Here is a 26,265-nt window from a genome sequence, read left to right as displayed (position 1 = left end):
CACTACTCTTCCCTAAGCCATTTAACATTATTGCACCTAGACCTTATCCTCACCTGAAATTGCACTCTCTCTGAAATTTAAAAACCAATGTCTTATAAACAGAGATTGCCTTACTTTCTTAATGCTATCATTGGCTCTTCCACTTCACTGATCCCATAGCTATTTTTATTCCTTTTGTTAGCCTCCTTTTCTTCTGCAGGTCTACTTAGCAATTCCTGAAAATGACTTCAGCTCAGGCCCTTGACCTTTCCTATAACTGCTTTCTCAAACATCAATAGCAAACCCTCAAACTCTTCTACAAATACGTCAAACCATTTGCAGTTCTCCAAATAAACCACAATCACATTTTCTACTCTCCGCATAAAATGTCTTTCACCTTTTAATTCTCATTCATATTTAAAAACTGAGCCCAAACCACAGCTCCTCCAAAAGCTTTCAGAACAAGTGTTTTCCTCACCTCAAACACTTAGTGTTTTTCTGTTAGTTAGTAGGTAGTGTTTTTCTGGCCCCAATCCGCCACCCCAGCTGCTTCAACTACAACCATTTAACAGGCATACTATTTGGAAAATATTTATAGTTAATATTGAGAAAGGATTTTTAAACTAAAGAAGTCTTAAAGTCATTTTACAGACTAGTCATTTTAAAACTACAAAGGTAAATGATATAGTCAGCTGTTAATCAGATCTTACCAAAGAGAAACATAGATCTCATTGTAAAATAAACTTGAAAATATAAAAAAATTTCCAATTCAACCTCTGCAAATTAATATTAAATCAATTTCCAAAAGACTCCCAATTTATGGATTCATGACTGTCAACTAATCAAAGATCTGTTCTTAAGGTGAAGAATGAGAGTGTGGCTATTTTACAGTTTTTTATTAATTGATTTAGAGAAAGAGGAAGGGAGTGAGAGAGAAACATCGATTGGCTCCGTCCCATACATGCCACAGTGAAGGATCGAACCTGCAACCTAGGCATCTGCACTGACCGGGAATGAACCAGCAACCCTTTGATGCATGGGACTATACTCCAACCAACTGAACACCCAGCTAGGTGATATTTTACAGTTTTAAAGCTAATTTCATGTACACTGTACAACAATCCTTAACTAAAAAACAGCTTGTCAATAATCTGCCTGTGGACTTCCAGACCACATTTTCCATAGTTAATGTTATACTTGATACGATATGGGGGGCGGGGGTAAAGAGAGAGAAGATGAAGGAAGAAGGAAGAAGCAGCAGCAGCAGCAGCTGATGCTGAAAATTGAAAATTAGAATCTCAAGCCTGGCCTAGAACCATATAGGTCATTCAACATGTACGATCTTACTCAGCCTGTCTAGGATAAGGTACTTTCTTATTTAAGTCACTCAGGTTGTTAATACTATTTTCAACTGGGGAGAATGTGAAGAGAAATAGACTTAAACATGTATTGTGTGAGAGAGAAATTCAGAGAGATAACCCATTAATATTTAGTTAGATGGAAAACAATTTCTGTTATAAGAAGAAAGGAGGTGGTATCTCTACCCTTTCTACTACTTGGAAATTCTCTCAGACTAATAGACTCTGCTTCGAAAATGCAAATAGTGCCTCCAGCACCCACCAATAGGAATATGAAATAAACCTTATTCATAACTTGAATAAGTTTCCTAATTATTCATCATTTAGTAATTACGCATTTCTTAAAAAATGCAGAACTCACTGTATTAAGCAAAGTAGCTAGGAGTTTGGCTTTCATAAGTATTGTATTTCTTAAAAACTACAAAGAAAGAACAATAATTAAAAAAATGTCACTGGCGTGTATCTTACTGCATCACACATTTATCAAAAAATCTTAATTTTCTAACCTTGAATGTCGGAGGCTGTCCTTTTTGTTTTTTGCTGAACACAATGTGCATTCACAGCCAACAGCATGGGGCTTGGGTAGAGATACATCCTGTTTTAATAGCATTGTAAGAATTTCATAGTTGTTACGATGAGCAGCTAAAATGACAGGTGCAATGTCCATAGTTGTTGAATACTCAGGGTTCTGAATTCGTTCCATTAGTTTCTGAAAAATATTTATATAAACCGTCAAGTTATTTGTGACTTCAAAAAAACAATTATCTGAATAAAGTAAAAAAAAAATGGAAGCACAAAGAAACTATTAATTTAAGAAATATAAACATTTTTCCAGGATAAAATTTTTTATGAAACCTCAAAACTTTAATTAATAAATGTTGATATAATCACAACAAACTCTTCAATAGGAAACATTCATAGAACTAAATTTCTGTTTTCCTAACAAAGAAGGAAAATATCTAGAAAAATACATTAGGAAAAAGTTTTTAATTTTCAAAAGATTATGGAAATATGCATGACAAGGATAAAGAACAAGAATTGTAGAAAAAGAGTATATTGAAAAAACAGAAATGGTAAAAACAGACAAAGGCATAAATAAATGCATGAGAAAAACTTTAAAAATCCCACCTCTGTGGAAAACCTTGTCACACTGATAGCAATGAAGCTACTTGAAAATGATAAGTAAATAAGAAGCATTCTTTATTTTGTATAATTCTCTGCATATTCTCAATCATTACCTATATTATTTTCCATTACAAATGTACAAAAATCACCAATCATACGTACTATAGGCACTCTATACTTGTTATCTCATTTATCCCCACAATACCCTGCAAGTTAGAGCATTATAATCCCCATGAAGAAACTGAGGCTCAGAGAATGTGCCTGAAGTACACAATAAAGTGGCAAATTGCAGATCATAACCCAAATTTCTATTACTCCAGAGCCTGGGCTCTTTTCACTATATAGTCTCATGGGTCTGATGATGGCACGACACGAAGGAAAAGACAACAAGAATCAGGGTTAAACAAAACAGGTTGGCTATTTTATGATTATTGCATACTCTTTCCACTAGTTCTCACTTTTTTTTCCACAGAGGTTTTCCTGAGAGTTGTTTCATTCCACAGTATATGCTGATTAAATTCATGGTTTATACTGTAATTTTTATTAGCACTGTACAAGTAGTGCATACACATTATAAAATATCTGAAAAATACAGAAAAGCATAAAGAATACAAATACCCATATTCCTACTAACTAAAAACCATTTTACAGTATCTCTTTCTGATCATTTCCCTAACACACCTCCTTTTAAGGACATCTTTGGCATAAATAATATGGCACCAATAAATAAAAATAATGGTCCCTAATATTTTGATGGTCAAGAATACTTTTAATGATCTCATAAAGCTAAAGCCTAGAATCTTCTGAAAAATATTTACATACAAAATTCTGCATACAATGTAAGGAATTTCATAGACTGTGTTTTCAAGCTATTTTCTTTCAATAATTTAAATAACACTACTACAAACATCTTCATGAATACAGCTTTTTAAAAAAAAATTTAAGGTTATCTCATGAACACAGAACCCCTGAAGTGGAACTATCACGTCAAAAGATCAAAAGGCCATAAATAGTTTTAAAGCTCCTGATAAATTATTATCAAAGTCCTTTAATAGCTTATATTACCAATAATATAGGGAGGCATCCATTTCACCCTAAGGTTCACTCACCAGCAGTGGGCATGACTGCTCCCAATTTATGAATGAAAAAAAAAACTATCATGAAATATCTACTTTCCTTTGATTACTGGTAAATTTTAATATTTTCTAACTTGCTAAACTTTTTTGGCCCTTTTATAAATAGTTTGTTTATATACTTCCCACTTAGTTACAAGGAATTTCAAATTAATATATTTAAAATTACAGAAAAATCTAAAAATGTAATCCTTTCCCCCCTTATTATTGGTTATACAGAGGAGAAAATTGTATGCAATCTCTTCATAGAAAAATGGTCCTCATTTTTCCTATGACACATTCTTAACTATACAAAAACACTATTAAACACAGATAAAAGTTCATGATTTCATTGTTAATAGTATAATCTATGTGCCAAAAAAACTTATTTGGAAGTCAAAATTTCTTAAAAGACAATTCTGATAACCCAAGAATACAGAATGTATTTACCGAAATAGTTAAAGAAGTATATAAAATATTTGAGATTGCCTGTCTAGAAGTAATAAGGCTGTTAAAATGTGATCTTGCTGTTGCTGACAGAATTCAAACAAAAGGCTTTTTGTTACCAATAAAGTAGAAAGTGTTCTTTCACTGAGCAAGTGAAGACTACCATGGCCTTAAACCGAAGATTCAATTGGTAGTGGTAATGGAGATGAAATAAAAGCAATCAGCTGCTTTAGTACCCTGGTACACCCAACCCTCCCCGCCAAGAAAGTAAATGGGTTTAAAGGCTAGAAGGTGGAGTAGGTATACCAAAATATAATAGTAACTGCAGGATAGGTGACAGAAAGTTGAGCAGGATAGTAGATACATCTGATCATTTGGACAGGAGCTATATTCTTAACTCTTTGTTTCTGTTCCTGTTGGTTTCTTACCACCAGTTAAACTAGTTGGTATCATCCTCAGGAGAAATTTAAACTTACACAAACTTTTTAATAGTTCAAATTTGAGTAAAGTATTTCAGTTAATACATGATAAAGTATGCAGATAATGCCAGATTATCTACAACCAATTTATAATTCTTAAGCAGTTCTTTTCTTCTGAGTATAGCCAGTTTACTACTCTCCAGCAGTTATTGAAACTGCTTGTTTTACTACATTCTCATCAATAATTAATATTTTAAAAAATTTTATATATGACAAATATCTCATCTTACTATACATTTATCTGATTATTAATAAATATCTTCCTAATTACAAAAGCAATAAAGAAAAAACAGTACGGAAAAAATCCTTAATTTGGCAATGAGATGGCTGCTACTAAGTAACATTTTGCTACATTTCCATACAGTTCCTTTTTTATGCATATTTTTAACCTTGGATCGTATTACATATACAGTTTACTATTCTTATTTTTTTCACTTCTTATATCATATTTTTCCATGTTCTTAAATATTCTTTAAAAATGCCATGTTCATATATATGTAATTATTTATATTTCCAATCTTCTATTCTGAGATGTTTAAGCTTTTTCACTGCTACACGCAAGATTACAATTAACATTTTTATCCATTATTTCTGACCATTTTCTAGGCAAACTCCTAGAGTTTGAAGCACTAGGTGAAAAAATATGAAAATCTTTCTTTTTTCTGATACATCCTGCTAAAGTGCTATCCAAAATACCCCCTAACTAATGGGGTAGGAGACTATACTACTCCCTTGCCATCAGTGATTATTTTTTTAAATTTTGGCTAATTTGATAAACAAATATTAGTATCTCATCTATGATTATCAGTAAAGTTTAATATTTTATGTTTTCTAAGACTTTTTTCCCATGTCTTTTTCTGATTTTGGCATTTTTCAATTTGTCTAACATAAAGATAATGAACTTGTGATATATGCTGCAAATACCTTTTGCCAGTTATCCATCTGCTTTCTACATTTTGTTTGATATCTGAATTCTAGTCATTTAACTTCTATACAGCCAAAGGCTGTGCCACTGTGATTTCTGTCCATTACTTTTATGGTTAGAAAGTCCTCCCACTCTCAAAATTAAACATTCACCTAGTTTTATAATTTCATTGTTTATATTTAATTCTTAATTTAATGTGGAAACTAGTATCTTCAACTTAATCTACAGAATGTTGCAAACTAAAATACTCATCCACACTGACAAAATTGTAGAAATATGATTAATTTTAAAAAGGTTTCCTGAAAGCAATATTACTCTTGCAAGTGTCAACTTACTTTAAAGCAATATTTTACAGACTAAAATAAATCTATTTTCTTAAGACAAATAAATTTGGGGGAAGAAAAAGATGGAAATGGGGCAGGAGATCTATTTTGGTTTGAAAATCCAAATTAATAAACATTTAAAAGTACTAACTACTATAGTTGGTCGTGATGATCGTTTTGGTCGATGATTAAGTAGTATATCAACAGCTCCCACTACTTCAGAGTCGATTGCCACCAAAAGTGCATCTGTGGACTTTAAAAAAAAAAAAAAGTTAAAAATGAAAATGGAGAATAAAAAAGGTAAACTATTTATTTTACTAATTCGTAAATAAAACTTTTTAAAATTTTAAACTGTATTATATACAGTAATTCTGAATTTTAAAAAATTTAGACTGTCCAAACAGTACATTTCCTTGCCTTAGCTGTACTTATATGTAGCACAATACACATACTTCCATCTTGGTTTTACCAGATGAGTTGGTAAAATAGTGAATGCTTGATAGAAAGGTTTATCAATGGAACAGTGCTAACCTTTTCAGTAAAGCTGAAAATATTTTTCAAGATCTTTACTCTTGAACTTTGGGCCAAAAGAATCTTAACATTCCAAATCTATAAAAGAAATTGCCAAGAACTAGCACTACAGATAAAAAATTGTGTTCCGTCTAATAAAAATGATCATCAATACAACCATGAAGATAGGAGACAATGGAAAATACATAAATAGAGGGGGCGCCCTCTGTTCTCATCTTGAAAACATACATGGCTTACTTAAATGGTACAAGTTTGAAATTGTATCATTTTACAATTACTTGATTTAATCGAGTAAAACCACAAAGAACTAGGCTACCAATGTCCTTAGACATAGAATGGAAGTGTCTTTACAGTTTTACCCCCAAACTACAGCTCATTTTGAAGCTTCAATATTGACAGGAGAAGAACGTAATTAGAGGCTGAGGAAGTGGGGATTTTCAACTCTCTGTAACAAAGTCTTCATATAGTTTTATTATGATACTTGGAAGCTGTGACATCAGGTTTTGGGATTTCTTTTAGTGTTTTGTTTTGTTTTTTAAAGGAAAACTATAAAGGCAACATGGGGATAAATAATGATTTAATCTAAGAAAATACCCTGATTATTTCAACCTGTATATTTTTAAACTGTTATAATCTTTATCAACTATTTAAATCAATGTTCTCTTAAAAATGAAAATACCATATATTTAATACTCTTCATAGTTGAAAGGAATAAAGCTCTCATTACTTTATCTAGTCAAAAAATAGGACTAAAAATTACAGACTGGATGTCTAAAAATAGGACTGGGCATACCCAACTGGGAACCACCACCTATGTGTTCTCACAGAAAAAACTCCCCACCCTGATAGGAAACTTAATTCATTATTTTATTCCCTAAAACTTTTAGGGTTCATTGGACTGTAGCCTATTCTTTAAAGTCTAGTGTTATTAGTCTTCTGCTTTGCAAACATTTCTCTTAGGTTTTTAGTTTTTACTGCATTTGCTCAGGTGAAGCAAAAAAAACAAACAAAAAAAAAAACCCCATGTGTTCGTTACTACTTAATATTTAATTTCTGATTTTAAATTTTAACCAACAAAGTTAATTATAGTAATGCCGCTGCTCTCAAAGTCAAAACACCAGGCAACTCCAACCATTTGAAATATAACCATGGGTCCAGCAGCAAATTCTACACACCCCTGCCACCCAAAAACCATACTGTGTGATCACAAACTAACTTCATGGGTATCATATCCCAGAAGGAACTGCCTCAACCACACTTAGAGTTGTCTATGAATGACGGATATCTGGTTTTCCCAAGTACCCTTCAGGGGTATTGAAGAGAACAGCTAGATTAAAAGCAGCAAAATAGGGAGGAAGAAAATAATTGCTAAAAGTTAACATGAAAAGAGAAAATATCAGTATAGCAAAATCATTATCAACACACAGCAATCCGAAGCCATTTAATGTAAGGATAAATGTGTTTAGTTTCAGACTAAATGAAGCAAAGTAAAATGATTACATTCTCAATGATTCCTTCTTACGATAGTAAAGTTAAATTATATTCAGGTACACTATTTAGTAAAGAATAAAGAAAGATTCATGTTTAATATGTCAATTCTTAAAAGGATAAGCTTCAGGTATAAAATATTTATTTATGTAAAAGGAGCCATGTAAATAAGGAGTTACCATTGACTTATTCTGTACAAACAGTATGTTATTTGATAAATCAAAGGTATTTCTGTAAAGAATGTTTTATTTAAAAATACCTATAGGTATACAAAATGTCCTCATTAGTTTTGCTTCCCATTTCTCACAGATATCTGACCACTGCTTACTAAAATCTATTCAATTATATACTTATGTATTAATGAGGCTATCTTTCTTCTCACCTCAGAATTTTCAATAGCTCCCATACTCTCCTTTAAGCTCAGAGTAAGAAGCTACTTACTTCCTTTCTGAAACTAAATAGTCCACCGTGGAATTCCATATAATGCTCTCCTGTTTTGGGCCTTCATTCACAGACATACCAGTCCTAGTCCCCACCTCCCAAAACATGAAATACCTCCTCACTCTTTGCTAACTTGACTTGATCCTATCTTCTTACCACTCAAGTTTTCTTCCTCTCACTTTGCCAAACTTCTCAAATCCATGCATGTCATTTTCTTAATTCTACTGATGCAAATCTCAAAACCCAATGGCCTTCCCTGCCTCCTCCTTTTCCTTGATTTCTAAGCATCATATTAAAACTGTTTCTTTGGCTTTCACAATGCTGTGCTATTCTAACTCCTTCAATGACACCGTCCATTCTAGTGGCCTTTGTTAATATAGATGTTCCCTGAGAAAGAACGGGTACTGGTCCTCTACTCCTCTCTGTGCTTTCACTCACCCTCCCTATGTCAGGGGTCATCCCCACAGCCATGTGTGCTGCATCTCTCCAGCCTGAGGGCTCCCTGTAGATGAAATTGTTTGTAACTGTCCACTAGAGACTGCTTGATATCCCCAAAATAAATAAGGCTAAAACCAGAATTCACATTTCTCTGCCCCAAACTTGACTTCTATTCTAACTTCCTAATTTTTTTCGTCCTCCCAGTCACCCATTTTTAAGATTTCCACTTCATCTTGGGACTCCGCAATTCTCCCCTCCAAATTTACATGCTCACTAAATTCTATCTATTCTTCCTCTTAACATCTCTCACATCTGCCACCTCCCTCCCATATTTATAGCCATTATTCCAGGTTAGGCTTTAACCTCTTCATATCTGAATTACAATCTATAGCCTTCCCCATCTTCCATTTTCTGTATACTGAACACAGCCACTAGTTTTTCCAAAATATCATTGGTCAGATCACATCCTTTCTCAAGATCATTTCATGATCCCACTATCTTTCATATAAAGTCCAAATTCCTTAGCCTGACAATCAGGCCATTTTCATCAGTTTTCTTTTAGTTGTTTTTCCAGATACTTCCCACGACTATCCACCCCAAATATTTTGTTTAAAAGGGCTAAACCAATTAATTGACTGTCTCAAGGATACACATTGAACATCCCTTTGTTTCCATCCTTCTCCACATCCCATTCCCAGCCCATCTACACATCATTGAGAGTAGTTTTGGGTACTGGGCAAAAGCATGGACTCTGGAGCCAGAATCTCCAGGCCTGGAATATGCGTTCATACTCCAGGTCTGCAATTTATACAGTGACTTTGGACAAGTTTCTTAACTTTTCTGTACTTCGGTTTCCTCCTCTATAAAATATAGATAATATTAGTACCTATTTCATAGGGGGGCTATTGTTAGGATTAAGGAAGTCAAATATATTTAAAGTTCTTGGCACATAGTAGTACTATACACTTATTAGCAATTATCAAGATTTCAAAGCTCAACTGACACTCTCCCATGAAACCTTTTTTGATATCTCTAATCCAGAGTGATCTTTTCTTTTTTATGTTTCCAAATATGTATTGTAAACCACAAAAGTTTAAGTATAAAACAGGGTTTCTCAATAGTAGTGCCACTATTTTAGGCCAGATAAGTCTGTGTTGTGGGGGGTGCCCTGGGCATTTGTTGTAGGGTATTTAGCAGCATCTGTGGCCTCTACTCATCAGGTGCACCCCCCAGTTGCAACACCAAATATGTGTCTAGACATTGCCAAATATCCCCTGGGTGGTGGAGGGGAATTGTCCAGCTGAGAGCCATAAGCATAACACAAGATAAAATACATTAACATACTCAAAGTAATATACAAGGGTCAAGTATTGTAGTATTACCACTCAGCACTTATCAAATATACTTTTTTTTAAATGATTTGAAATTCATGTGTATTTCCATTGTCCAATTAGTTTTAATATCCTGTTTTATTTATTCATTTCCACAACCACACCCAAATGAAGTCCTTGGACATTTGTTGACAGATACATAGAACACAAGTAGCCTGAGACAGAATACAGTGAATTGGAAAAAGCATGAAATCTGCAGTGAGAAGATCAAGATCAAATCTTAGGTTTGCCCTTAGTTTAGAACTTTGAGCAATTCATTAATGTCTATGAGCCTCAGTTTTCTGATCTGTAAAATGTAACATCTATATAGGCTAGCTATGATGTTCAGATGTAATGAGCTATGTGAAAGAATCATGTATATATTACAGATAATAGACATAGAATCATATGTGTAAAACAAAAATGATTATTATACCATAATACCTCCTTATCCAGAATCATCCGGGACTTCCCATATAACCTTATTTTCTATGTAACTGAAGCTTATACCTTTAAGTGTTTAACTTTGAAATTTAAACTATTTTGATGGAAGTTTTCTGCTTTTAAAAGTTCTCTATATATTCTTCTTTCTTCTAAGATAATAGGTACTGAATATAATTTAATTTTTCTTTATTGACTCTGGGCCATTGTTACAAACATTAATTACCATTCTATCATATAGCCCCTCTGAGATTGTCATATATGCAATGCTGCCAACATCTTTATTAAATCGTCAGGAGTACCGTGCCTCACTTTGTTCTAGTATGGTCCTCATGCCCCTCTGCTGTACTTCTTTCTATGGATTAAAAACCTAAGTAACTAAGTTTATTAAAGTGGAATATAAATGAGCAAACATAGACTTTGAAGGAGGCTCCAGAAATGCTCCTCTGACTGAAGTTCCTAGGTGGGAAACTTCTAGGCATCGACTTCGGCTGGCTGCTCAGAGGTATTTTTTACTTACTGTCTGTGTCTCATTGATATTCTGCATAACTGAAATTGCTAGGAAAGCAATTTATTTTTCTACTCTGAATATGTATAGAGACAGTGCCATATGTCGTACATATAACTAACCCATTTACATTTTTAAAATCTTCTGAGTGCTTCCTGATGCCACCCAGGTACACACACACACACACACACACACACGCCTTATCAAAGCTACAACAGAGCGAACAATCATATAATGTGAAAAAAAAGAGCCAGAATTCATGTGCTAAATCCCATCATAAGAAAACTTAAAAAAAGGAAAATATTATTAAATTTCCTTCAGAATCTCTTGACTGAATTCTTTCAAGATTTATACTCATGTCTGTTCTTTTACCTGAACTGATAAAGATATGAAAGCTCAGTATTTTCCAGTTTAAAAATTCATTAGTTATAAGCGACCATTAAAATTCAGGCCAAAAGGAAAATTTAAAAATTTAAGAGAAAATCAAAGTCAAAATTAAAGTTGCTTTGTGAGTCAGTAGCATTAGTTCTTATGCTTGTAAATTGTATGGGTCACAGAAAAATCTTTCCTCCTGTCACTTCTAGAACACTTATATATTTTTAAATATATAATATTATGTAATATATTATTATAATAACAAATAATAAAACCAAAGTCATCTTTAAAAAATCATGACAATTTACCTCTGTCAGATATTACAAAACATGTAAGATTGGGGGTGGGGGGAGTGAAGTTGTGAGAAAAAAATAAATCAAAATCAAGTTTTAAAAAAAGGCTTTTGATTTATTTTTAGAACTTTCTTTGGCTCAAACCAAATAAAAAATGAAAGAGAAGAAAGAGAGAAAGGCAGGAAGGAAAGAAACAAGATAGAAGAGGGCGGCAGGGAGAGAGGAAACTAGAAGAAGAAAACATGGCATATTTAACAGTACTTAGAAGCTACTAATAAAATTATCTAGCCTTGTTGTACCTGACAACCGTAGTCCAAAAGAAGCTGCAGTATATCCAAATTTTCGTTTTCAATAGTTATTGTAACAGCATTTCTCCCAAGCACATCTACGCAATTTATGTTCAAGTCACCTGAACTGCTTTCCTCCAAAATCTTTTTAACCATATAATAGTCACCTAAATAACAAATACAAACATAATTTAATATTCATGGCATATTAAATATGAATGACTGTAAAGAAAGCTTAGTCTGTTGATTTAAAGGATTAAAAAAACCTAAGCTAATTTTTGTATATGGAAATGTGCAAAGAAAATATGAATATTTCCTTTCTGAAAACATATATCCCAATAAAATATCAGCTGCAAACATAAAAAGTAAAAGAAAAAATTTAAATGTGCAGGTTGAAATAAAAGTTGCTAGTTTAAAATTCATAACTGAATGGTAAGGAGAGAAATTTTTAGAAGATACTTAAAGCAATAAAGAATGTCCAAAAATACAAACTGGAGGTTAGAAAAATTATAAGCTTCAAGTTTCATATCTCAAATACATATATACATTTTCTCATACATCATAATGGTTAAAGATGAGACCTTCTCATAAGTGGAGGGTATTATGAAGAGGTTTTACATACTTTGGAAAAGCAGTGTGAATGTGTATATGCTTGACAAAAGAATGCCTGAAATTCCTCACCTCTCCTCCTTACTCTCCCAACACACACACACATAGACACACACACAGACACACACCTTACCTCATAAATGAATCTGTTTAGCTTAAATGGCCAGGAAACACCTAACTCACAAAACTCTAAGGCAGGACTGGATGAATGCTCGTAGAAGCCAAAGTAAGAATATTTCAAAGTAGATTTTTAACCTGTCAGGAGCATGCAGATTTTCTTCTGCCTAACTCTAGCGCACATCAAAAGAGTTGGCCCATGGGGAAAAAAATGAGAATAATTATGGAGGTAACCTTTTTAACGGGGGGCCCACTATAATTGTCTGCTGACCAGCTGGTGCAGTAATAAGGGGAATAAATCAAAAGAGAAACACTAATTAACTAGACAAAGAAAGCAAAGTGGGTTTTGTTTATTTCCATTTTACTTTTTAAACATAACATGAATAAAACATTCTAATTGACTTGCAAGTACAGTTGTTCTTTCAGACACCTATGAATGAAAAGGACAGAAAAAAAAACAGAGGAAAAAGAAATGAATGATTTCATGATATAGAAAGAGTAAATTCTAAAACCTGACTACATAAGTGAATGAGAAAGGTAACATATTTTTTAAAAAATTTTTGGTAAAATTTCAAATAAATCTGCTATTATTTTTAATCAATGACTTTAAAGTCTCCCACACATTTTGGAAATAGTTGACTCCTATTTTTCTTTTCTTTTTTTTGAAAATCAAAACTTTTTTATATTGCTGCACCAGTAAACTTGACCTACAATTTGGAAGAGATGGTATCCTTAGTACAATACCCACCATCAAAGCAAATTGAAGTACAAAAAGATATCTGAAATGACTAGACAGTGACATGATGCCTTAATAAGTTAAGGAAACTGAGTCTAACTAATTGCTTTCTCATTTCGTATTCTTTACAAACTCTTCTCCTTTCTTGATTGAGCCTTTTGGCTGAAGAATGGCCTCAGCTATCATCTTCTCTTCGAAGGGGGAGACGTTGCCAATGCCTAGATTCTTCTTGATGCCTTTTTCCTCCGTAGCAATGGTTTTGAGAAACAAGGACTGTCGGTTTCTTGGGACTTGGAACATTCAACAACTCCTTCCTTTTTACTAACTGCATGCACAAGGGAAAAGACAAACCAGGCTCCAGCATATGCCATGGACAGGGTGGCAGAGCCTGCTCCAGTGTTAGCCTTGACTACCTTCCATGCCAGCCCCCTGGATCTGCCCAGTACGGATTATCAGCTAGTCCTGGGGAACGTTCACCTTGGGAGTGCACAGAGAGATCCGGAGGATGACAGTCTTCCCAGCATGGTTACCAATGACAGGAACCTTGACTTGAGCTGGATCCAAACCATTCAGTTCTACAATGAAAGTGTTGGCACTGACAAATTCGATGCGTGTCACCCCAAAGATCTTATTGGGGTTGTACATTCCTTCTTGAAAACCATCACATCTTGAAAACTTCAGATGTGATTGGGACAGCGGGGTGAACGGGATTGGAAATGATGCAGATCATGGTCTCAGGGCAATGCTGGTCACGGGCAGCAGTTCAGGGTGGCCACAATTGCAGCATTGGTGTTGAGCAGGTCATCCTGTATCATGCCTGGTTTTCTTGGGGCTCCAACTGGAATAACTACCAAATCACAAGCTTTCAGGCAATATGGCCACTGCTCAGATCCTAGTAGCCTTTCCCAGTGGCTCTGGTCTCAGTGTGGCTCAGATCTGTGTCCACTCCAGGTGTATGAGCAATATCTTAGAGGGTCAGGTGGCTCACCAAAGGGCTGTTCTTCAAAAGCAAAAGGGACTGTCCAATTCCTCCAGAAGTCCCAAGCATGGCTACATTAGCACAGCTCTGGGCCAACGTGCAGAAACTGCAAGAGAGAGCAGTGTAGGTCAGGCGACCGTGGAGAGCATGGCTAGGGTAGACAGGGAGAGGACAGCAAGCCAAGGAGCTGCTGGGGCGGAGAGGAGGGAAGAGCCAAGGTACTCCAGCAACCTCCACGCTGCTCAGAGCCTCCTGCCTCCGCTGCTGAACCCTAACTTTCTTGATGGCCCATTTCTTTTGTTCCCTCAAGAAAAAAAACTAATCACAAAAAGAAGTATTTTTCTCATAGCACTACTAATTAATAGACACTAACATTCCATGGCAAAAACTTACCAAACACTTTACAAAATAAAACTCTTTTTCACAGGTTGAACTGATAGTGAGCACATAGAACAGTGAAAATTTATCAGTATTACTGGAATATTTAAAATCTTATTTCAACATCTTAGTAGAATATTACCCATAAAAATTGCCATATTTTCTTTGGTTTCATAATGTGTCTGAGAATTTTTAATTTATCCTGGTTGTGACCCATTAGGCTTTCTGAATCTAAGGACTCCTGCTCCTCATTAATTCTTTAATATTTTGCTATTATCTGTTCAAATATTACTTTATCCTCATATTCTTTTTTCTTCTATTGAAATTTCTGTTAGACATGTTGGATCACCTCATCCAATTTCTGTGTCTCCAAGGATTGCTTATTTTCCTCTTTTTCTCTCCTTCCTGCATTCTGGATAATTTCTTCAGATCTCTCTTCTAGCCATTTATTCCTCCTTCAACTATTTCTGCTGATTAATCAATTCACTGATTTTTTTTATTTTAATGACTTTTTTCTGTAAGTTTTATTGGATCCCTTTCCAAATTTTTTTATTTATATTTTTATTTCCTTATTTTAAACTTTTAATCATTTCAAGCATACTTATTTTATGGTCTCTGTATGACAACTACCTGCAGGTCTAGGGACTTAATTCTCTTTGTTGGGTCCACTGATTTGTGATGATAGATGACTGTCCTCTGAATTTTTAAATTGGGTATTGCAAACTCATCTTCGTGCAGCTTACCTGTGGGAATCCTGGCAGCCTAGTTTGAAAACTTGTCCCACTAAGGATGTTTGGCACTTGCTTCTTCCAGGTAACTCAAGAAGTTTTGCTGCCCTACAATTCTTTTTTTTTTTTAATATTCATTTCTCAGTTTAGGTTTTCCCAAACCAAAGAAGTAGTATTAATTTAAACTCCAAGTCAACATAAGGCAATTCCATAGTTACAAATTCTTAGGGGAGTCTTATTTACAAGCTTCTTTGTAGTTTCCCTGTGCTGGTAGATGGGTTCTTTTCCTCATCTAACCCCTTGCTAAAGGTACAGTCCTTTAAGCCTCTGGTTTTATGTTTGGAGTACGTTCCAATTCCCCACTTGATAGAGCCTGAAGACCTTGTAACCTAGCCTGTTCCCATATGAACATTAAAATTCAAATCCTACAATGTCTGGATTAGTAACTCTCAGCCCAAACCATGGAGCAGGCAAAATGCCAGTTTACACACTCTTCCAATTTTCAATCTTCTTTCCATTTTTGGATCTTCAGTGTTTCCCTTAGTTTCCTGAAAGCTCAGTTATTCATTTAAATGGATGTTTGTTATATTTTAGCCAGCATGTCTAAGTGATTTGAAGCAGAAGGGTTTTGTACATTATCTAGTCAGTCATATTGCTAGAGACAGAAAAGTATAAGGAACTATATAAATACAGTTCTTACAAAATTTTATGAATTTCAAGAAGAGCACATATAGTTCTTATAAAATTTTATAAATTTCAGGTATAGGAAAAACAACTGCTATGCATTTTAAAGGTTTAGGTTGCTGTTTAAAAAGTAATTGTATTGTAAATATCACATATTCCAGCATTATTAAGGTTTCAAAGACTATTTCTATTATAGACAGAAGCTATACGAGAGGAAAAACTTAAAAATTGAAACCTAATAAATAACTTGCATTCCTAAAAATAATAAAAGTTAAACCCTGTCACAGCTGACACAGTCATGCGAATGAAAAATTACAGGCTACATTCAAAGGGCCAATGGGAAACCTAGAGTGCCTCCTAAGCATTCAGCCAAAATTTGTATTTGCAAGCCATTTAAAACAATATACTATATTCAAAAATTACAGAAGAGTCTTAATATTTAGGATGAGTGTATGTTAAAAAGAGGTTAGGAAATTTAAAAATACATAGCAAGAAGCTATAGAGCAAGGATTACAATTCTAAATGCCTTCATATGTCGGACAAATATATGTTTTCCATTATATATTGAAGTTGCTTTTAAGAGTTAACATACATCTTTTTCTTTTTTAAAAGATTTTATGTATTTATATTTAGAGAGGGGAAGAGATAGGGGAAGAGAGAGAAACATCAATTTGTGATTGCCTCTCACACACCCTCTACTGGGGACCTGGCCGGCAACCCAGGCATGTGCCCGACACCTGGAATCGAACCAGTGACCCTTTGGTTCACAGGCTGCCACTCAGTCCACTGAGCCATATCAGCCAGGGTTCTTTCTCTTTTAAAATATAACATAGAGAAAGAAATGCAAGATAATCTATTTACTTTTTTTGGCTAGCTAGTTCTTTTTTCAGTGAAGGAAAAAGAATATTTTTCAATCAATTCCACCAGTCTACCAATTCAACAGCAAGTCTTTTCAGCCCTCTCTCCAAAATTATCTCCCATACTCATCCGCTTGTATCCATGTGTACTGCTACCTGCATCTAAGCCACCATCATCTGTCTGCTGGACTTTGCAACAGCCTCCTTACTGATATATCTATTTATAATCTAGTAAAGGGATCAACAAATATTTTCTGTAAAGGGCCACAGAGTAAATATTTTAGGCTTTGCAGGGCATACTATCTCGGCCACAAATATTCATCTCTGCCCTTTGAAGCACAAAAAAGGTACACAAATGTGCTCCAATGTGGTCCACTAAAACTTTATTTATGGGCACTAAAGTTTCAATTTCATATAATTTTCACATTATAAAATATTACCCTTCTTTTGATTTATTCCCAACCATTTGAAATGTAAAAACCATTCCTAGCTTGCAGGCCTTACAAAAACAGGTGGCGTACAGTTTTGACTTGTGGGCCATAGTTTGCCCACCCCTGCTCCGGTCCCACCGCTTTAATGCATTCTCCACCCGGCAGTCAGAGCTTTTCAAAACTCAAATCATATCAAGCTTATAATCCTCAAGGTTTTCCATCACATTTAAAATAAACGCCAAAATCTTTATTGTGGTTTACTAATTTGGGATCTGGGCTTTGCTACTATTCTGAATTTACTTTGTATCACTATCCTCCTCTTCGAGTATGATCTTTCTAGACCAACTATGATGTTCCTTGAACCAGCAATTTTCGACTGCTGTGCCATGGCACACTAGTGTGCTGCAAAAAATTTTAAAACATGCAGTACCTGACTATTTAGTCGGGGGCAATGATGTCTTTTCCGTTAGATTGTCAAATTAAAAAAAAAAAAATGACAACAGCCAACACAACAATCGCTGTCTGGTGTGAATGAATTAAAATTATGCCTATTTTTTCCTTCAGACCAGCAAAAAATTTATTTATTTTTTGGTGTGGCACAGAATTTTAGTAATTAATATATGTGAAAAAGGTTGAAAATCACTGTCCAAGACCAATGTTTTCCAAACTGTAGGTTATAACCCATTAGCAGTTATAAAATCAATGTAGTGAGTGCTTAGTTTTAAAAAATGAAACAGTATGTAAAATACCAGGCTAATCTCATGGATCCTCAGCAACAAATTCACTCTCAGCAACTGTGACAAAGCCTTGAGAAAACAGTGGAGAAACACTGCACTATCAGTTAAGAACACTTGATTACATCTTTTCTTCATTAGCATCTAGTTTTGTTTTTTGGCATATGAAGGCAAATTTCAACATAGCTGACATGGGAGCATTAATGTTGATCAGTTTAACTTTGTAGTAACCAAATTTTCCTAAATATTCCCATAGTTGTGAACTATGGGATAATTAATCTGTCAAAAAATCTGTAAAGCTTTTCAAACCAAGTTTATGTAACACACTTTTTGAATGTGGCAAGTTCAACATCTAATCAAACTATTACTAAAGACACTTAAAACAGAAGATTTTATTAAGAGGAAAAAGAAGAATGAAGTAAAAAAAATACAAAAATGTAACTAGGAATAGTGATAATACTAATTAAAATGTTAATTCTACAGCAAACTTCAAATTAACTTGAACCAAATTCCAGAAAGAAAAAAAATACATGCAGGATTTTTACAGGGAAGATGATTTACAATGTGATTTTACTAAATGTGTAAAACCCATAGGCCCCAATGTTTTTGTAATCACATTGCTGTGAAAGAAACCTTCAAAGTAAAAGATACTCAGAAACATGGTATGCTGAACTGTCCATAGTACTTTGAATATTTTTGAAAAAACATAGTTACTACCATCATTTCTTAGCCATTTATGACTATTAGTGATAATGAATGTCAACTGACAAAAGAGCAAAGATTCATTCACATTGTTTCAGGAAAAACTATACTCACAGCATGGAAGGTAATGCTGACTTTTTTTTTACAGTAAATTAGTTAATAAATTAAAAATTATCAACAGCATATTTCTTTAATCCATTAGAAGGACAATCAGAAACAACATTTGCTTTGTAGTTAGAGTCTGATATATGACTTGAGATTCAATTCACAATGATGTTGCAAGTTGAATAAAACTTTAGTTTATCTCAGGTATGTAGTAATACAGTTTCATAAAGGATTCATTGTGCTGCTTAAATTTAATCTCTTAATACATCTGAATTATATATATTCAGAGAACCAAAAAAGTATACTATTGGGTCAATATAAACTAAGCTAAAAAAATATAAAAGAATTAGTGATAGAGCAACAAATATGACCAGAAAATAAACTTTTTTTTTTTTAATTAACAGAAGCTATCATTAACAGTGCTGAGCACCACTTTATTTATCACAAAATTTTGGCATCCAAAGAAATTCCACTGCATCTCATACCTACAATATATTGCTATGGCACTGGAACTCTTTTAGTCCTGATATTTAATCCATTCGGTCTCTTCAAAGTCACTACTTATCACCTCTTACAGATAGCTTTTGAGCTGCTCCTTACATATTATTAAACTACTAATCCTAGATCTTAAACTTCTTGGAATCATTAAATTTGGTGGAGTCACTTATGAAGAGTTATTTATAGCACTGGAAGCAGTGAAGAAGAGGAATTATTCTTAGGTGGCAATGACACCCATACAATAAAATTTAATCCCTAACACCCTTCCCCAAAGTCTATAATACACAAGGTAAAGGGGTTTGGCTTAAGCTACATTTTTTTTAACTGCTCATATAAAAGATTGTGTACTAAGAATACCCTGTCTTCCAAAACATAAATAGGCCACTTACATTAACTAGAGCATTTGTTTCTTCCCTACAGACAGATCAGGCACAAACATATTTTTTTTTATTTTTACTTGCTTATTTATTTATTCATTCATTCATTCACACTCACTCACTCATTCATTCATTCATTCATTCACTTAATCCTCACCTCAGGATATTTACTGCTTTTAGAGAGACAAAGGAAGAGAGAGAAATATCGTTGTGAAAGAGACATCGGCTGCCTCCCATATGCACCCAACATGGGGGGAATTGAACTTTCAACCAAGGTATGCACTGTCCTGACAGGGGATCAAACCTGCAACCCAGGTTATGTGCCCTGACTGAAGATCAAACCCCGCAACCTAGGCATAAACCCTAACTGGGAATAAAACCCGAAACCTTTTGGGGTACCAGATGATGCTCCAACCAACTGAACCACCTGGCCAGAGCAAACATACTTTTTTTTTCCCTTACTGCTTCTCACAGGAGCACAGGAGAGCACCTCCATTACAGAAGAAGCTCCTAAAGGACAGGGTTGTAGTCAGTTATTTCTTGGTGAAGTATCCTTCCAGAACCTACAAATACTGTGGGATGATGACTTATAAAAAAGAGCAACAAATTAAAATGAAATAAAAACACTTGTGGATTCCTGACTGGGAGGCTCAGATGATTGGAGCATTGTCCCATACACCATAAAGTTGCCAGTTTGATCCCCAGTCAGGGTGCTGGGGTAGGCAACTGCGGATGTTTCTTTTCTCACATCGATGTTTCTCTCTCTCACTCGCTTGCTCTCACTTTCTCCCCCCTCCCCGCCCCCCAGCCTTCTCTCCCTTTCTCTCTCTCTAAAAGTCAATAAACATATCCTTGGGTGAGGATAAAAAAAAAAAAACACTTGTGGGATCACTATAAAGAAATTCAAATATTACAGTTCTTGAAGTAGCTAACTGCTTAATGTTGAGTGTGTTATAGATAAACTATCCATTAAGATTTTGGTGATTAATTTTCTTGTTGTTAAAACAGCGACAAACCATATATTATGCGGCATTGGTGACCTGAAAAATTCTCCTGCACAAATTAATTAAACGCTACGCTTAATGACAATTTGTGAAATGTTTGTAGAATTTTGTCTACAGTACAGTCCTTACCCCTCCTTTCTGAAAAGTGTTCTTCCCTCACAACACATACTTTATTAACCCCTTGTCAACATAAAACTTCCTAGTACTCAGAAAGTAGTCAACCTAATCAGCCTAAACTGCCCAGCACTCTGCACTTTTTCTTCCCACTGCCATCCTCTCCGATCCCTTCAAACACTTCAAAATCTCTTCTCAAATAGATTTTTTAGAAAAGTCCTATGAAATACAAGAATATTAAATAAGTTGTTATTAAAAGAGCAGCTATGTATTACTTCTCCCAGAAATGTTGCCCACTTTAAAAGTATGCTTAGCCCAAAGGTTGCAAAATTTATGTAGGAATTCAGACATCAAAGCATCCTGCCTCACAATGTAGCAAATCATGTCACAAAGGTGACACAAAACTCTAAAGGAGACTGAGCCAAAAGATAAAGATGAAATTTAGCTCTCTCCATTCCTTCTCTGACCTCATGCTGAAATTTCAAGAGGACCTCCTGACTCATTAATTGCAAATCAAATTCCCTAAAATGCTCTTCATGGGAAGTTGGCAGAGACTGAATCCTGGATTGAATTCTTTTATCATCTCCTTTTTCTGCACAAGAACTGATTATTGATTGTCAGCAACTTAAGGGGTTTATATACTTTTAGTTCATGAAAGTATATAAAAGATACCATCCACTCAACAGTGACTGTAAAAGAGGTGAATGAACATGAACTATATTTACTTTAAATGCTCCCTAAAAAAACCTATTAACCCTTTCTCCAGCCAGCAGGCCTGAAGTAAACCATAGGCTTCCACAAAAAAAAAGTGGTTCATTACCATATCAACTTGCAATGAGAGAGGAAAAGACATGGGTGGTTAAGAATTACTGCTTAATATTTCATAAAACAACACATTTGCCATCTCTCGTTTCAATTAACCGTTACCTTTGAACTGCAACATTCTATGTTTAAACAGAATGTGTGTACTTTCTGAGAATTTTACTTGAGCAGGCCCAAACTTAACTTTCTATCACTGGCACAAGAACTTTCAATTCACTTTTTCTTTTAAATATTTTACAAAGAAAGGAACCAGTGTTGAATTTGAGATGATTTTCTGATCCATTTTCAAACTCAATAACAGACATTATTACGTGGCCACTACCTGGATTAGCACTTATCTAGGCCTACTGAACTCATTTATATAAAATTTACCTATACAAACTATAAAATAAAACTATAAAATCTTTTTTTTCCTAGTTTTTTTCTTTACTTTTTAATTTGTGCTAAGCTTTCAAAGGCCTACCCATCCACTAATGTACACAAAACCACCTCATCTCCACAATGTTTGCTTTAGAAATTCTTTCTCATTGTACTATATTATGAATATTTTGTACATGTAGAGTAAGACTGCAAAATGAAAAGGATGAGAAACATAGATGTTTTACAGTAGATTTGCTCTGGCACTATTAAAGCTTTTTGCTTTTATTGGATAAATTTAATCCACAGAAATCAAGCTTTATAAAGCATTTATAGGTACCAAGTTTAATGTTCAACTCCTAAGTCCAAATGTAAATGTGTCTTTTCTAACACAAATGACTTTCATTCACTCATATAAAACTAGATCAATATAACTTAATAGTTAAGAGTACACGCTTGCCCTGACTGGGGTGGCTCAGTGCTGGGCTTCAGTCCACAAAGCGAATTGCTGCTAGTTCAACTCCTGATTCCCAGTGAGGGCACATGCCGGAGCTGCAGGTTCCATCCCCCACAGGGGCATGTACTGAAGGCAACCAAGGTGATGTTTCTCTCTCACATATATGTTTCCCTCCCTTTCATTCTCCCTCCCTTCGCTTCTCTCTAAAAATAAAAAAAATTAAAAAAAATAAAAAGTGCATGCTCAAGCCCTGGCTGGTGTGGCTCAGTAGTTGGAGCATCCTCCCGTAATGAAAGGGTCACCAGTTCAATTCCCAGTCAGGGCACATGCCCAGGTTGCGGGCTTGATACCTGGTTGGGGCGCTTGCAGGAGGCACCCAATCAGTGTTTCTTTCTCTCCCTCTTTCCCTCTCTCTGGAATGAGAATAAAATAAACCTTAAAAAAAAAAGTGCAGGCTCAAGATAGATCCAAGTTCTACTACTTCCTAATTAATGTACTTGGGCAAAGTAGTTTTAAAATTCTACTAAGCCTCATTTTCTTCATTTGTTCAATGGGATAACAACAGATATAGATACGGAGTTGTGAGGATTAAATGAAATCATCTATGAAAAGTATATGAACTCTACCCCAAATAGCTGTTTTAGTAATGAGTTATCATTTGATTTTTATGAAAACTCCAATGTAATAGGGGAAACTATGACTACTTAAGGAAATTTTCACTTTTAGATTTGGTTTGGGTAACACTAAAAAAGGTTTAACAGTATTAGTGAATATAAAAAGGTAAAAAAAAATACTGCTGTAACTCATATCTATTTTTTCCATGTAAAAGGATACCACAGTGTAAGAAATAAGCCATTTTTCCCTAGTCTAACCCAAAATCTCATTTTACCATACCTGAAACAGAAAATACCTATTTATGCTATAGGGGGAAAAAAAGCATGCATAATTACCAAAGCCAAAGCTCTCCAAGGATCTTAATGATGTTATAAAATGGGAAAGTGACAGAGGATGCCAAACTATTTCAACTGGCACTACTGCATGGGCTACAAAACTGTCATATATTAAAATTTTCCTTTGAAATATGTCATGCAATAATCTTAAATATACACATGACACCGGTACTTAAACAATATTCCTCAGTTTGACAGGAATATTAAATTCCCTTTCTTGACATACTTTCTGTGTGCTTGAAAGTAACCACAGCTCAGTAAGCTGGGGGAGATGCAGCAGTGTTTTACTCCTAGTACAATACAATCTTTTCTTTTCCCCTCTCAGGGAATTTTTTTAGGGAAAAGAACTAATACAACCCACTCCAGTAATAATAAACAATTTTACATAACCCACAGACAACTATTTTTGTGTGGTTATAGACATACAGTCTACACTTCTTTACACTTCCAAGACTATTCAAAGTTGCGTCCATGGTGGAGTTTAACAAATACTTTCATAATATAATTTAATACTATAAGAACATAAAAGTGGCTGACATAGGTGGACTTTGTCAATGTTTTGTAAAAGGCTGTATAAATAAAATCCTATTACAAAAGCAGTAAGAGAGGTTAGAGAGACTGTCACTTATTTTTTTTAAAAAAGTACTCGCAGAAACAAACAAAAAATCCTCTGTAGCTAATTTCACAGTGTAAGGTTCCCTTTGGGCTTATGTTCCGGAAGTCTGCATGATGCTAAACAGTGTGTTCCTAAGTGAGCATGGCCATGGTAAGGCATGAAAATTAATAACGGGAAACCTCATTTGAAATGGTGTCAGGAGGCCAGAAGGGGGTGCTCACATGCAGTACCAGGGGATGTCAGAGGAAGGATTTCTTAATCAATTACAGACCTCCACAGGTAAATGCTCAACAGAAAAGAATCCTCAATGGTAGGCCCCAACATAAAAGACGTGCATTGCCTCTCCTAGAAGAAATCCACCACCCCCGCAACTCGGCCAATGAAAAACCATCATTACCCGTAACTCTCCATTTTCTCCAGTTAACTTTTGTTCAAAACTACCCTTCCCAACATCCTTCTCCATAAAATAACTTTCCTTCTTTGCTTGTTGGATTTGCCAATGGCTTTTGCTGTAGCTTGCTTGTCCTGAATTGCAATTCTTCACTGTCCCCAAATAAGCCCATTTTTCCTGGTAAAATAACTTGTATTTTTAAGGCCAACAAAGGCAAGCTGAATAGATTTTTTTAAAAAGAAATTTTACAGCACTTATTTACACACAGGAAATAGAAGTAGTCTTAGAACAACCATTTCCCATCCCTTTTATTATATGCAACAGAAGAAAGCATGCTTAAGTGAAGAGACTTTATATGGCCATAAAAGTGATGGACCTCTTGTTTTGTTTTTAAGAAAAACATATTTCACATTTTTGCCCTGTAATTATTTTGCACGACCTTTAGTTCTCAAAGAAGGTTCAGGAGCAATAAACCGTCCTCCCCAATAAAAAGCACGAACAAAGCTGTTCTGTAAATTTGGAGAAAGTCTGGGACTATTTCTTCAATCCAGTCTTTGTCTCCACCTAAGACACTGATACACCTAATTCCAGTCAACAGTTACGGAACAGCAGGACACTGGGGCGCTCACTTAAATACTGTAATACAAGCAAGATTTTAAGTAAAAGGAGAAAAAAAAAAAACAACAGGTGAGAGTCCATACACACGAGGCATCTTAAGCAAGGTCATGGATTTCTCTTATTAGACAAGCCCTTTGGGCTTCCAAAAAGGAAGAACAGAAGACCCCAAAGGGAGACTAAGTCACTCAGGTAGTCGGTAGCAGCGGTAAGGTCCGCGCCCGCACACCGCCACCCAAACACAGGACGTCACCAAGGGAGACTGCGCCCTGCTCCCGCACTGGGAGGGCAAAGAACGCGAGGCGTCCCCGGGGCATCCCAGGAGGGGCCGCGGGTGAGGCGGGCAGACACCCGCGCGCGGGAAAGAGGGAGGGGCGGCCCAAAGTTGAGGCTGCGAAGAGCATAAGGGTGTGGAGGGCAAGGGTATCCGGAGCGGAGGAAGGGGCTGAGGTCTCACCCTTGTCGCAAGCCAGCAAGAACAGCTTCTCATTCAGAGTGTTCTCCTCCTTCACCTCCCGCATATCCTTTAGCGCCATCACCTCGTTCGGCGAGGAAGAGGAAGATGGGGAAGAAAGCAGGGAGGAGGAGGAGGCGCCCGAAGGATCCGTGCTCGGATACAGGGCCGCCATCATCGCGTCCCATGCCGGGGGGAGGCCAGGAGACGGGGGCGCAGCACCCCGCGACCCCAGCCCCACCCCAGGGCTGGAAAAGGGATGGGTCGTTCCCAGGGCTGCCTCCGCTCCCGGCCCGTTGGCCCCGAAGGGCGTCGCGTCCCCCGGGAGCCAGCACTCGCCCTCCACGGACAGCCCCAGGTTGGTGGCAGCGCTTGCGCGGCCTCGGGGCCAGCGCCCCCTCCCCAGCCGCCTGCGCCCCGGCCGAGCGGGTCCGCGCCGGTCCGGGGACGACAGAGTGGCGGGCGCCAGGGCGGTGGCCGAGCGCGGGGCCGTGCCAGGAGCCGCAGGGGCCGCGTGATGGCGGCCCGGTCCAGGCAGAGGAAAGGAGAGCAGTGGGTGACAAGCTCCGGGAGGCGACTCTGCGAACGTCGGGGTCCAGAGCTGCGAGAACTGCCAGCCGAGCTGGGTCC

General features: G+C 36.0%; 1 protein-coding gene and 1 pseudogene across 1 annotated transcript in view; both read right to left on the bottom strand.

The window, feature by feature from the left end:
• The window catches only part of TRPC1 (transient receptor potential cation channel subfamily C member 1), a 72,334-nt gene extending 46,412 nt beyond the window's left edge, over positions 1-25,922 (bottom strand). The window contains exons 1-4 of the mRNA XM_054585154.1: positions 25,639-25,922; positions 11,933-12,087; positions 5,900-6,001; positions 1,844-2,046 (exon numbers count right to left, since the gene is read on the bottom strand). Of these exons, the coding sequence (XP_054441129.1) occupies positions 1,844-2,046; positions 5,900-6,001; positions 11,933-12,087; positions 25,639-25,813 (635 nt within the window). The 5' untranslated portion in view covers positions 25,814-25,922. The remainder of the gene's footprint in view (positions 1-1,843; positions 2,047-5,899; positions 6,002-11,932; positions 12,088-25,638) is intronic.
• On the bottom strand, positions 13,494-25,498 carry LOC129079779 (malate dehydrogenase, mitochondrial-like; annotated as a pseudogene).
• Positions 25,923-26,265: the final 343 nt, after the last annotated feature.

Source organism: Pteronotus mesoamericanus, unplaced genomic scaffold (genome assembly GCF_021234165.1).
Source record: "Pteronotus mesoamericanus isolate MK-2021 breed Mesoamerican mustached bat unplaced genomic scaffold, CSHL_Meso_final contig_82, whole genome shotgun sequence".
In the NCBI taxonomy this organism is placed as follows: Eukaryota; Metazoa; Chordata; class Mammalia; order Chiroptera; family Mormoopidae; genus Pteronotus; species Pteronotus mesoamericanus.
Note: the sequence above shows the minus strand (reverse complement) of the source record. Positions and strands in the feature narration are given on the sequence as shown.